At 39.4% G+C, this 14,929-nt stretch overlaps 1 protein-coding gene across 2 annotated transcripts in view; it reads left to right on the top strand.

The window, feature by feature from the left end:
• The window catches only part of slc47a3 (solute carrier family 47 member 3), a 29,098-nt gene that overhangs the window by 5,716 nt on the left and 8,453 nt on the right, over nt 1-14,929 (top strand). For both annotated transcript variants that reach the window (XM_026191750.1, XM_026191751.1), the window contains exons 2-8: nt 4,317-4,418; nt 4,512-4,580; nt 4,665-4,813; nt 4,903-4,945; nt 5,545-5,589; nt 8,387-8,484; nt 8,599-8,696. In XM_026191750.1, the coding sequence (XP_026047535.1) occupies nt 4,317-4,418; nt 4,512-4,580; nt 4,665-4,813; nt 4,903-4,945; nt 5,545-5,589; nt 8,387-8,484; nt 8,599-8,696 (604 nt within the window). The remainder of the gene's footprint in view (nt 1-4,316; nt 4,419-4,511; nt 4,581-4,664; nt 4,814-4,902; nt 4,946-5,544; nt 5,590-8,386; nt 8,485-8,598; nt 8,697-14,929) is intronic.

Genomic DNA, 14,929 nt, shown 5'->3' with positions numbered 1-14,929 from the left:
AGCTGAAATTTACCTTTGAGGTATTTCAAAAGCTATGCCTTGAGCTTGATGGACAAAAAGCCAGCTCTAAAGTAATGAATCTTTAGTTTGGTATTTTCTAGAGCAGACTTGATAGACCATTCGTGAGTGAGTTTCACAAAAACCTTATTCCTGCATTTCTGGCACTACTTCATTGTGTTTTACTAAATTTTAAAGCGCTGTTCTTAAGTCTTCTGAGTTAATGGTTTGCTGTGTCTTAAATGCTGTTATTTGCACATTTTTAAGGAAGGCGTTTAATTTCTCCCATGACCTGTGTTCTGAGGGTATTGGTGTGTTTTAAAGTTTGTGTAATGCCCTCTTTAGCTGGCCTTAATCTTGAGGGTGAAAAGTCAAATATGGAAGAGAATCAAGAATACTTTGTAAGAGTGCTGACAAAGTTGAATGAAAGAAGCTTTGCTCATTTTATGTTTAAATTAGTGCATTTAATGTATAGCAGCCTGTCATCTATTGTTTTCATTCACTGTCACATGTTAAAGTAAAAAAAAGAGGATTCAAGTAGTAGGTTTTATTACAATTTTAATACACAGTTCCTTAAGTTTCAGCGGGCAATTTGTGTTCTAGGAAACTGAAGCCCACAAATCTTGCACTTCGCATGCACGTTAAAGAATTGTGATGTTTGTTATTGTAATTAAATGGGTCTAACTCATTTGAATACATCTGTCTGAATTTCTATTCTTTCTGAGCACCAGGTACGAGTCCGTTAGCTGATGTCCAGGTATTTGGCATCACATCTGCCGCATTCAAACAAATACACACAACATCCATTTCTTTTTTCTGAAGGTCATGACACAAGCGCACACACAGCCCATGTTAAGGCTGACGTTCGTTTGGGGAAAAAAGTGATCGACAAGTTTCTAAGGTCTTAGAACCTTGACTTCTTTGTGGGCAGGCACCACCATGCATGAGCCTGCCTACGCGGTAGTCATGGTTATAAGACACAGCCAAATGATCAAGGTTGTATTTTGGAGCGAATTAGCCTGCTGGGAAACAGGTAAATACCCTTATAGAATCTCCTGTGGGACCAAAAAATTACTACACTGTAACCAAAATATCATATTTGACCAACATAAATACTATTTATGCCGACAGTTAAGTTCATTTTAATTATAAATGTGTTTTATTTTGATCAAAAAGTTACTTCACCATACATAAATATAATCTTGGATCAACTTAAATTCCTGTGTATTTGTTGACAATTATTAAGTTCATGTTACTCAGAATGTGTTTTTTTTTTGTGGCCAAAAAGTAACTTCACTATACATAAAATTCACGTTGGATCAACTTAAATTTTTGTGTTCTAGTCGAAAATTATTAAGTTAATTTTACTTAAGAATGTTTTTAATTGTGGCCAAAAAAGCTACTTCACCATACTCAAAAATATTGCTTTGAATTAATGTTATTCTGCCAGAAGTTGGCTTAACTCAAAAATTCTAGTGGAAAACGTTAACATGTTTTTTTTATTTGAACCAATGTTTTACTTATTAGAGTGTAGGTCGCTCTCACTCAGTGCTCTGTGCTGTGGTTTACAGACCCCCAAAATACAATAAGAACTTCTTAAATGACTTTTCTGATCTGTTGGCTGAAATTATGCCCAAATATGATCATGTCCTTATTATTGGGGACTTCAATATTCATGTGTGCTGCCCTGACAAGCCAATGGCAAAGGACTTTTTAAATCTTATTGACTCTTTTGATCTTGTGCAACCTGTGTCTGTGCCTACACAAAAATATGGGCAAACGTTGGATCTTCTTTTAACTCACAATTTACCTGTCTCTAACTTAGAGGTTTGTGATGTTGTATGGTCAGACCATAGGCCTGTCCTGTTTGAGGTTTTCCTTCCTTGTACCAAAGTTAATCTTCCTCCTGTTGCTGCTAGGAGCTGTCGTATTTTTTAACCCTTCCTCTGCTGGACAGTTCTCTATTGTTTTTAATCAGAACGGCGGCCTTCCTGATTTCATATGCAATGATACAGAAGAGCTGAGTACGTGGTTTTACTCTGTCTGCCAAACTGCTTTAGATTCAGTGGCCCCCTTTAAGCTTAGGCAAGTAAAAGCCAAATCTGAACCCTGGCTGAATGAAGACACCCGGGCTGCCAGAAGAAAGTGTAGGAGAGCTGAACGTAAATGGAAGAAGGATCAACTTCAGGTGTCATACCAAATGTTACAAGATTACTGGAATTCTTACCAGAAAACTGTAAAAGATGCTAAGAGGAAACATTTTGCTGATATTATTCAGGCAAACTGTCGTAAGCCTCATGTCTTATTCAAGACTATTGACATGGTCCTTCATGCTCCACAGACTGCTGGTGTCGAGTCTTCTCAGGAAATTTGTGAAAACTTCCTACACTTTTTTATTGATAAAGTGCTATCTGTCAAAGCGCAGACTTCCCAGTCCGTTCTCGACCCTTCTACCCCTGTCCCTAGTTCTGCTGTCTTTGACAGGTTCGAGCCAGTTTCCTTGCTCTGCCTGCAGGAGTTGGTTGCTCACATGAAGCCCTCAGGTTCCCCTTATGATGCTCTCCCTCCTCGATTTTTCAAAGAGGTTTTTCTCACTATAGCATCAGTTGTACAATCCATTGTAAATTGTAGTCTGTCCTCTGGTGTTGTACCTGTCAATCTCAAACATGCAGTGAATCAGCCTCTACTCAAGAAACCTGCTCTTGATCCTGATATTATTGCAAATTACAGACCTATTTCCAAACTGCCTTTTATCTCAAAGATTCTTGAAAAGGTAGTTTACAAGCAATTAATGTCCTTCCTAGAAGAACACGGTATTTTAGAAGTTTTCCAATTTGGTTTTAAAGCTTTAGATAGTACCGAATCTGCCCTTTTAAGAGTTTTTAATGATGTGTTTTTGGCAAATGACTCAGGTGACTGTGTTATTATTGTGCTGTTAGATTTAACTGCTGCTTTTGATACAGTGGATCATAATATTTTAATTTCCCGTTTAGAGCAGTTGGTGGGTATGCGGAGTACCGCACTGCAGTGGCTCAGATCCTATTTGGCAGAGCGAACTTTCTCTCTGAAACTAGGGGAGTTTGTATCCTCTGCTGCTTCTCTTCAATGTGGGGTCCCACAGGGTTCAGTTTTAGGCCCGCTTCTTTTCTCTCTATATCTCCTACCCCTTGGGTCTATTTTCAGGAAACATGGGATTTCTTTCCACTGCTATGCCGATGACTCCCAGATTTATTTCCCACTTAAAAAGATAAATGGCTTCTCAGTAGACCCGCTGCTCAGATGCCTTGATGAAATAAGGGCCTGGATGGCTTTGAACTTTTTACATTTTAATGAACAGAAAACAGAAGTGATGGTTTTTGGTGGCGCTTCTGAGGCCACTACTATAGATCTTGGTTCACTGGCACAGTATGTTAAACCAGTCATCACTAATCTGGGAGTTAAAATAGAGGCAAATCTTAAACTTGAAAGCCAGGTCAGAGCTGTTGTAAGATCTAGCTTTTTTCATTTGAGGGAATTAGCCAAAATAAAGCCCATCTTATCGAAACAGCATTTTGAGACAGTAATCCATGCCTTTGTTACTTCTAGGCTGAATTATTGTAATGCACTTTATTTTGGGGTTAGTGATGCGTCCATTAGGCGCCTGCAGGTTGTGCAAAATGCTGCAGCACGTCTTTTAACTGGAACAAAAAAGTTTGAGCACATTACCCCAATTTTAATTTCACTCCACTGGCTACCTGTACATTTTAGGATTGTTTTTAAAATTCTCTTATTTGCTTTTAAATCTCTTAATGGCCTGGGCCCCCCCTACCTCTCGGAGCTACTACAACCATTTACACCTGCCCGTTCCCTTAGGTCCGCCAATCAGCAGCTCCTTAAGGTACCGAAAACTAAGTATAAATTTAAAGGTGATCGTGCTTTTGCTGTAGTTGCTCCAAAGTTGTGGAATGATCTACCCTTGCATGTTAGGCAGGCCTCTTCTCTCTCGGAATTTAAAAGTCTTCTTAAAACATATTTATTCGCTGAAGCCTTTGGCATTGATTAGAGGGGTTGACTCAATTTGTTTTAACATGTTTCAATTTATTTTAGTTTTTTAGTTATTTATTTTATCTTATCTCATTTTAATTTTCTTCACTTATGCTATTAGCATGTACAGCTTTGTGAACTCTGGTTTTATGTTAAAGTGCTTTATAAATAAAGGTGGTATGGTATGGTATATATCGTACAGAACAAATTGGCCGCTTGCGCTGTAAATTACTAGTTTTTAATAGCTGTTTTTGTTGCCCTGGCAACTTTTAATTAATTTCGAATTTCCTTATCAGATGATATCCCAGCTCATGAATTTTTCCTTGAGCCTTGTAAGTACAATATTTTGTGGCCATCTGGGGAAGACAGAGCTGGCAGGAGTGTCTCTGGCCATTGCAGTAAGTGAAATTCAAACACTCACCTTTTATTAAGTCATTAAACCAATAGAAAAGTGACATCCAATCCACCAATGTTTTCTAATGTATTTCCAGGTTATTAATGTTACAGGTATATCTATTGGTAGTGGTTTGGCATCAGCATGTGATACTCTGGTTTCTCAGGTGCGAATCTTTGATCCATCACAAATAATTTATCATCGGTGCTTAACAATAGTAATGGCAGACTAAACTGTTCTGTGCTTTTAGACCTTTGGAAGCCATAACCTGCTGAAAATTGGAGTTATTCTGCAGCGGGCCATCCTCATTTTGCTCCTGGCCTGCTTCCCCTGCTGGGCCATCCTTATTAACACAGAGCCGATTCTGCTGGCTGTCAGACAAGAACCAGAGGTGGCAAGGTCAGCCGTCACAATCCGCTAATGCTTTCTTGAATTTTAAAATGTGTGTTCATTTTGATGGGATAAAATCAGTCTCTCTCTCTTTCAAGGTTGTGTCAGATGTATGTGAAGATCTTTATGCCCGCACTTCCTGTAAGTATGTCTAAGGCTAAGTGTGCATGTGTGTGTGCAACACAAAAGCCACAAAATTGAACCAAGTGGAAAGTCATCTAAGTGGGAGAGAGGAAGAGGGTGACATGCATCTCCTTGGAGGCTGACCTGATTGTTCCTTGCATGTCCCTTTTATTAATGTTTTAAGATAGATTTAGAGTCACTCTTCCAAATAAAAATACACCTACAAAAAGGAGGCCTTGCTAATCCCAGACACAGAAATCAAATATCCCCACAGTAAAATCTTTTCCAAAGTGGGCTAACTAGTCAGCTAGATAAATTCAACCCTGTTTTTTAAGTGGGTAGTGATCGCGTTATTTTAAGTAGAAATCAATGAGTCTATAAAGTCTCTGCTGGACACTTACTTAGTTGGTTAACTTACCTAGTACAGCATAGCTCTACTTATTTTCCCCCTTGTACAGGTGTATTTGATGATGTAACAAGCTGTCACTACCAAACAGGACGAGTCCCAGTCTAATCACATTAGAATAAAATGTTTCAAATAATTGCAACTCAGACTATGTTGTTCTTTTCTTTCTGTTTTTATTTTTTTGGTGTGTGTGTGTTTCTGTGTGCCACAGGCTGCATTCATGTACTCATTAGAAACAAGATATCTGCAAAACCAGGTAAATATCTCCATGATTATTTTGAATAATACTGTTTGGATCGCAGGGTATACAGATTGTGTTCTTCTTTTATCCGCAAAATGATAGAGTGGATTGAATATACAATATGTGTCTGTAAGTGAGACTCCAGTCCTACTGGCTACAATGTTTAATGATTGATGGTGTCCACATACAGATAGCAAGGAGATCAGAGCTCTTTGAGCCCTTTCATGTCAATAAAACTATGATTCACTTTACTTGACAAACACTGCAAACTGCTGTTTTTGATTACAGGAAATCAGTCAGATATTTAATCATCCTTTTGTCTGTTGGTGGAAAACTGTAATGATGTCATGTACAGCGGGTAAAATAAGTATTGAACACATCACCAATTTTTTAAGTAAAATTTTTTCCAAAGGTGAGCTTTTGACACAGGATAAAAGTATGAACGCAGGTTGTCTAAATGTTGTTCAGCAAACTTTAAACATGCTTCAACATGCTGTTTCTTCAGCAATACAGGGAGTGCAAAATTATTAGGCAAGTTGTATTTTTGAGGAATAATGTTATTATTGAACAACAACCATGTTCTCAATGAACCCAAAAAACTCATTAATATCAAAGCTGAATGTTTGTGGAAGTAATTTTTAGTTTGTTTTTAGTTTTAGCTATTTTAGGGGGATATCTGTGTGTGCAGGTGACTATTACTGTGCATAATTATTAGGCAACTTAACAAAAAACAAATATACCCATTTCAATTATTTATTTTTACCAGTGAAACCAATATAACATCTCCACATTCACAAATATACATTTCTGACATTCAAAAACAAAACAAAAACAAATCAGCGACCAATATAGCCACCTTTCTCTGCAAGGACACTCAAAAGCCTGCCATCCATGGATCCTGTCAGTGTTTTGATCTGTTCACCATCAACATTGTGTGCAGCAGCAACCACAGCCTCCCAGACACTGTTCAGAGAGGTGTACTGTTTTCCCTCCTTGTGAATCTCACATTTGATGATGGACCACAGGTTCTCAATGGGGTTCAGATCAGGTGAACAAGGTGGCCATGTCATTAGTTTTTCTTCTTTTATACCCTTTCTTGCCAGCCACGCTGTGGAGTACTTGGACGCGTGTGATGGAGCATTGTCCTGCATGAAAATCATGTTTTTCTTGAAGGATGCAGACTTCTTCCTGTACCACTGCTTGAAGAAGGTGTCTTCCAGAAACTGGCAGTAGGACTGGGAGTTGAGCTTGACTCCATCCTCAACCCGAAAAGGCCCCACAAGCTCATCTTTGATGATACCAGCCCAAACCAGTACTCCACCTGCACCTTGCTGGCGTCTGAGTCGGACTGGAGCTCTCTGCCCTTTACCAATCCAGCCACGGGCCCATCCATCTGGCCCATCAAGACTCACTCTCATTTCATCAGTCCATAAAACCTTAGAAAAACCAGTCTTGAGATATTTCTTGGCCCAGTCTTGACGTTTCAGCTTGTGTGTCTTGTTCAGTGGTGGTCGTCTTTCAGCCTTTCTTACCTTGGCCATGTCTCTGAGTATTGCACACCTTGTGCTTTTGGGCACTCCAGTGATGTTGCAGCTCTGAAATATGGCCAAACTGGTGGCAAGTGGCATCTTGGCAGCTGCACGCTTGACTTTTCTCAGTTCATGGGCAGTTATTTTGTGCCTTGGTTTTTCCACACGCTTCTTGCGACCCTGTTGACTATTTTGAATGAAACGCTTGATTGTTCGATGATCACGCTTCAGAAGCTTTGCAATTTTGAGACTGCTGCATCCCTCTGCAAGATATCTCACTATTTTTGACTTTTCTGAGCCTGTCAAGTCCTTCTTTTGACCCATTTTGCCGAAGGAAAGGACGTTGCCTAATAATTATGCACACCTGATATAGGGTGTTGATGTCATTAGACCACACCCCTTCTCATTACAGAGATGCACATCACCTAATATGCTTAATTGGTAGTAGGCTTTTGAGCCTATACAGCTTGGAGTAAGACAACATGCATGAAGAGGATGATGTGGACAAAATACTCATTTGCCTAATAATTCTGCACTCCCTGTATGTGGTAAGCATGCATACAGGGCATGGTGGTTGAGTGCATTACTTATTGATTTGAAATAGTTGTACCAGTTGATTAAAGGTCTTTCTGTAGCTCTCCACAAGTGGTGCTTGGCTCTTAGACAACTCTTCTGATAATTCTTTTCACTCCTCTGTCTGAAATCCTGCGGCTAGCACCTGTTCATGGTAAAAATTTTGTTCTTTCCTCTTCCAGATTATGGCCCCAACAGTGCTCATCGGAAACGTCAGTAGTTCAGAAATTCTGCTGTAACCAGCGCAATCAATATGATTTGCAACAATAAGGTTGGGAGGGGCTCGAGAGAGTCCATTAGCTTTACCCATCATGAGATGATTCTTGTGTGACACCTTGGAAATGAGATACTACTTATAAGCAGTTAGTTGGGACTGAACCAGAAGTGACAGGGTTGATTTCAGCTGGTGTCATGACTGTCCATGCCTTTTTAAACCTCCCTTTCTTCATGTGTTCAGTAGTTTTTCCCTGTGTCATTTCTCATTGTTACTTAAAACCGAACGCATGGACATCTATGGTTTGATTTCTTTGCGTTTGTTGATTGGATGGGTTGTTGCTGACATATAGTGAGAATTTCATGGCAATAGCAGCTTTACAAATATATTTACTTAGTATATTGGTGACGTGTTCAATACTTATTTTACCCAGTCTATCTGGCCTGTCATTTCGCCATTTCCTAATTAAAATAAACTTGTTGCATTTCTGTTTTAGGGCATTATATGGCCACAGGTCATCACAGGCTTTGTTGTCAATCTTCTAAATGCACTCATCAACTACATCGTCCTCTTCCCGTTAAACCTTGGAGTTGCGTGAGTTTGTTTTATTGGATTGCACATGACTTCGTTAATATCGTCTTTAGTGGTATCAGCTGACATCATCACATACTGTATAACCAACACGACACATTGAAATAATCTTTACAGAGGTTCTGCAATAGCCAATGCCATTTCTGAGTTCTTAATGGCTGGAATCCTCTTTGCTTATATCATATGGAAAGGACTTCATAAGGCCACTTGGGGAGGTGAGTACTGCATATACACTGGATACTGGTTATTTTTAATATTAAGAGAAACCCAAATGAGTTTAACAATGATTAACAACTAACAGAAACCTTTAACTATATAAAATATAAGTTGTTTTTACACAATTACAAAATGAACAACTTGTTAGAAGCGTTTAAAGAAAACATAAACATGTCTGAGAAAGACTATTATTTTAACTATTGTCATGATGACAGCTGGATGTAGTGACTTTTAATGGAAGGGTTAGGTGGATGAGGTCAACAGATCACCAGATAAAAGTCCGAAGGTCGAAGCTGAAGTTGGACTGAACTGACGAATCAAGCATTTAAGAAGCAATAAAAAACAAAAACCTACAACCAGGTTGCAAACAAAATGAGCAGAGTTATAACAAGTTCATGTTTATTTTCCCTTTAAGTGGACCTATTTTATTTTACTTTATTTTCTGTTATTATACTGTGACATTGGTGAGTGCTCACATTACACAGGGCTACTTTGAAAGACTAGGTAATCCCTGTAAGCAAAGCCCAGACTTCAGACTGCTCTAAATGCTCAACTTTTCAACTCTTAGATTATGATGCTAAAGATAAGTGATTTCTTTCATACAGCCTGGGTGTAAATATGGTGATCCAAACCATCCGCTGTTTTAATCTAAGCAGCAAATCAGAACAAAGTTGTCCTTACAGCGAGAGGAGCTAAAATGGCTTGTTTTTCAAAATGAAAAAATCCAAAGCAACAGACTGAGAGATGAGAACACCTAAAGGGAGCAAAAAAAAAAAGGTGGAGACGATTAAAAATTTAAGCAAAGCCACATAAGCACACAAGTCCAAGGGTGTCATGTTTACTGCTGTGGCAGGCAGGATGAGGATCCAAACGCAGGACTCGAACGACGGGATGAACAAAGGAAGGCAGCTTTGTTGCGCTGAGATAAAACACTTCATAAAATAAATTTGTGAAAACCAAAACTTGAACATGGAAACTGGAAACTAAGAACTAAACACGGGGAAACTAGAGACTAAGGACAAAGAAATCCAGGCTCACAGAAGAACCACACAGCACATGGGGTAACACCAGACAGAGAAAAACACAGGGTTTAAATACACAGAGGAATAACAAGGGAATGAAACGCAGAAGGAGAGCACAGCTGGGAGTAATCATACATGACGAGACGGGAAGGAAGCAAAACTGAAAACACTAGCATAGGACGCGAGACGTTAAAGTAAAACAGGAAACAAGAGACATTCACAAAGACACGGACTTTACACTGAAACAACAGAGGGAACATGGAGCACAGGAAGGGCACAGGGACAGAAACCTAAAGACCAGGGACTATAAATATAACATAAGCAGAAAACAATAGAGAGAACCAAAACCATGAAAAATGACAAATCAGAGAATATAACGTAAACCAGAAAAACACAAACACTGGGTCACCGCACCCAGTACTATGACAAAGGGTAAAACTATTGTTACAGATTCAAATATTGGGGATTGATACAAGAGGAAAAACCGAAATAACAACACAAGCATTTCACTACATATCGTACTGTGTATGACTGTGTACGTGACAAATAAAATTTGAATTTGAACACTGGTCCGGCCGGGTTGAGTCAAACGATGATTTTAATGATCACACACGTGGGAGATGGACACCGTACGCAGACAGCATCAGATCTCAAAATGGTGGAGCATTGATCAAACTCTTATAGCCTCTGGTGCCCCCACCTTATCCTAAAAGCCTAAACATTCACATTCTTTCTCTCACACGGCGCCTAAGCTACGACCTTGGCTCCCCGTTTATCTGCTCCTGCTGAGATGGGGCAGAAAACTCCAGTATGTTCTGTTCTCTTCTAATCAGACAAATAAGGCGATGACTTTCTGCAAACAGTATTTCTTATAACTCAGCAGTATCATGCATCATAAAACAATATCATTCATTCACAATAAATCAGCAGTCTAATGTAATGCAAATCAGTTTAACAAATGCAATAGTTATCACCTTCTTCTAATTCAGGAGAATAATGCAAACTAAAACTACATAATAATTCACAATCTTTAATTAGGGGTCTAACATGGCATAAAATAATATTATAATCTCACACTCCCCATGTTGAGCTCTTTAGAATAGAGAGCTTACCTACACCCTGTAATCCAGTGTGGCCGGGTTCATTTCTTCTCACCCCTGAGGCCCTTTGTCCCCCTGTTGGGCGAACCATACGTGAGATGACCTCTGAGTTTGCGCAGTTCAGATGCAAGAAAAACTATTATTACAACAATAGCAGGTACAGATGACACTCCCCAGTTCTCCCACAGCTTCATTTTGGTGCTACCTCACACCCTTCAGACGTACTCAGACTAGAACCTCTGTCCGAGGAGCTTTTAGCCTTTATTTTATTGCTGCAGCCACCAGTGTCTTCCAGTTGGGTGATCCTCTGCTCTTCTTTCTTCAACCTCAGGGGTTAGACAACCCTTCAGTCGTTGCACAGATCAGGGGATTATTCTGCCCCAATTTCAAACAACGATCTGTGTATCCTCGGGTCACAACTGTGTCCCCCAGAAAAAGGAACAGGAACATGTCCCCCTCTTGCCCAAGAGCCTCTCGAACCTCGTTGGTCTGGTGTTCCTGGATTTCCACCAACCCCTTCATGGTTATTGCTGTGTTTATGGGATCCATCCTTTTGAGGTGACTAATCGGAGCCCAAACGCCATGACACTGGAACCCAGTTGGTGTCTCGGCAGTCACCGTGTCTGTCTCTGCTGCGAAGGATCCTCGTATATCTGTGACCTCGTCTGGTGTCTGTTCCTTTCTCTGTAAGAGACAGAAAACCAAAACACCTCTCTGCCTAGCTCTAATAATCTAATGTTGTTATCTACTGATCTTCTGGTGATTCAGAATTGGTTTAGAATATTCAGAATGTCCCAGGGACTTATTCTAATCATATCCTCTGTGTGTGTAAGCGTGTTTGCATTTAGCCCTCTGCACTCAAAGTCAATACCTGCAATATATCAGTCCGGACCATCACACCGAACGAAGCTTATGACCTTCCAAAGACCGAGTGCCAACTCATGGGTATTTACAGTCACAACTCATTGCAAACTCATTTGCAAGGTGTGTACGAAAACTATTAAAACCACTCATTTTAACAAAAGACATCAAAAACAAATTAGCCATTTTTAATCCTAACATTTGCCCCCCCAAAAATCATGTGTTTCCTTCCGCCTACTGTCCCGCGGTTTCCTCTCCAGTGTGGTACTCAGCTTCTCATGAACACAGGCATTTTATCATCTAAACGCTATTCAGTTCATTTCAAGGATTAATGCTTAAACATGGAAATAATGATTTATGCTTCTCACTGATTCTCTAAAAAAAAGTCTGGAAACCTCTTGGGTCACTATTAGCTTAAGCTTTACCACACCTAAGTTATCAAAAACACAAATGAAGTCATAAAAATGTTCATATAACCCTTGTTTGATGTTAAAACTCAACTCCCCCCCCCCCCCCCCCCCCTTTTTTTTTGACACATTCCCATGTGTCAAATCAACGGAGCTAGAAAATTAAAAGAAAAGGTTAGTGAACTCATATCTCAGAAAGTATCAGACTTTCTCCTATCCAGTGTCGTTGCTCCAGTCCTGTCATCCTGTGCCAGGGAATGAAACCAATTTAATTGTCATGTTAGATCTGTTCAACTCCTGGCTCCGCCCAGAGCCTGCGTCTGCAGAATTGCCAGGAAACAAAACCTGCATTAATATGAACTTCACTTGAATATGAACTTGTTGACTACTTTTGACACAGCAAAGGAATGTTCTCTCCTTCTCGAGGACAGGCACTGACTCCCACTTATCTCCTGGAGCCAACTGTCCCTTATGGAGACACAACATTGCAACTACAAGGTTTTGCAGATTGTTAAGTTGATCTGTGTGTAATGCTCTGAATCAGGTATGTAAGATTAAATGAATGTCGTTTAATTAACTGCCACTACTTAAAACTTAGCAAAAGATATAACTGAATAAAAGATCACCAAGAAAAACATGATATCAGTGTTATGTAAGCGCGTGCGGCCTTCTATGCTCGAAGTCACTCCACTCCATAGATCAGCCAAACATCGCGTTGACTGTAGCTTTTAACCCTTATTAACTTGAGCACAACTCTATAATGAGCAACAGACTCCAATATGTATAAAAATGATCATGTTTACACCTGCAATGAAAGATCATATGATTATCCCAACACCTGTAAATAGAAGATTAACCTGAGGTTATAACAATCACCGTAATACAAATGTTAATGTAATGTCAAAAGCTTCAAGAAATGTTTAATGCAATGCTTGTTATATGATTCTGATGTAATAATAATGCTGATGCTGAAATAACAGTAAAACACCCCCTTTTTATCCCATTTATAAACTTGACACATAAACGTTTATAAATGCCTCTTTCAATTTTATTTCCCTCTGTTTTTCCCTCACTGACCACAGCAGGGGAAACTTAGTTTTGATTCAGCCATGAATGCAGCTCACCTGATTCATCAATGAGCCCCACCGTCACTGGCGTCTGACAGGGTGGCGCTGCATACTCTTCCTTTAATGTCACTATTTTTAATCTGTTAATTAGAGTGCCTAAACATGAAGTAGACTACGTCCACAACAAATCAATACAGCTGTAAATGTGGCCAATTATCAATCTATTACCAATCAATAACAAAAAATAGCTTTTATTTTATGCATGCTTTTAGTCAACCACTCACCCAGAGGATCTCCAATCCCAGAAAAATCCTTCTCCTCATTTAATGAGTCTGTCCTCCTTCCATGCCCTGGTAACTGGTCCATCCAGAGCCATATGATCTCAAAATATACATACAACAAGCCAAACCACACCTTGGTCACACCAACCCTTTTCCGCCCTGAAGATGTCCAACGCCATCTTAGTCTGGACCAGGGTTTTAATAGTTTTGCAATTTTCATTAGTTTTTATTATTATTTAGCTTTGACTTCAGATTTTCAATTTTATATCCGATGTAATTAGTTTTTACAAATTGTTTGCTAGTTTAGTTTAGTTTTTATTTTTATTTTTTTTAAGTCCTTAGTTTCAGTTTAGTTTTGATTAGTTTCAGTTTAGTTTTAGTTGTGTCTGCAATAATTAAGTGTAACAAAATCCCAGTTTCATCATATCAGTCATGCTCTTGTGCTTATCCGTGGGTATTGAGACTATTAACTCTTGCAGCACCGGGTGTTCGTAATTTTGGTTCAAGTGAATTGATAAACTTTGTGGAGGCAATTGACTCACACAGTTATGTAGATATCCCCGTCCTGTTGTCTCGGGATGCATCACGCTGCCTTGCCTGGGGTTAGCTTCTGTTTTCTGGGGATGAGGGTTGAGTGTGCTCCCTTACCTTTTCAAGGTAAGCTAGGTTAGCCTTCTTGTGTGAGCTTTTCAAGTGCACTTTAAGGTTTTTTTCCCTTTATAAATGTCCCTCATAATTTGTCTCTTTCCACTACAAGACACTAGCTTTATCCAAAACACAGTCATATTCAAAGTAATCCCAATTTGGACTCTGGCGCTTTCTCCCAACTTTTCCTGACATGCAGTTCACACTCATGTGAAGCTACAGCCTCCCCCTTTAGCCTCTGTCATCCTTCTGTTCTTGCAAAAACAAAACAAAGCAAGACAAAATATCCACCCTTCTTTTACAGGCTGGGTGAATTGTTTGTGGACATTTACTAATCCTAAAGTCAGTACCGTTTTTGTCTCAGTATCAAGTCAGTTAAAACTTTTAGTTGTCAGTCCATCACAGTCCAGTCACATGCATACATCCACACACATTCATATCAGATATTGCTGATAATGGAGTCTCACGAGCAACCTATTCGAACCTCCATCACCAGCAAGATGACGTCATCATTTTAAAGGAAAACAGTTCCTTGTTTTTTGGACTGGATTGACTCGCTGCAATCCTTTTAGGCTCAGGACTTCTCATGTGATCAATGTCCCATATAAGTGAATTTCTCCAGAGCCCATTACAATCATGGAGAAAAATACTTTGCGACTGTTTCCAGTAAAAATATCTTATAGCACTTTAAAGTTCAATCTCTCAGGCCTGGATTAAAGAGCTGATTTGTTAAATCAGGAACTCACAAAATACCAAAATATCACCACCGGTGGATCACACCTCTCAGATGTTTTTCTTTCAGTGCACTGTAACAAAAGCAAAAACAAACGTAACCAATAAAATACTCAT

The sequence above is a fragment of the Astatotilapia calliptera genome, chromosome 14 (genome assembly GCF_900246225.1).
Source record: "Astatotilapia calliptera chromosome 14, fAstCal1.2, whole genome shotgun sequence".
Taxonomy (NCBI): Eukaryota; Metazoa; Chordata; class Actinopteri; order Cichliformes; family Cichlidae; genus Astatotilapia; species Astatotilapia calliptera.
Note: the sequence above shows the minus strand (reverse complement) of the source record. Positions and strands in the feature narration are given on the sequence as shown.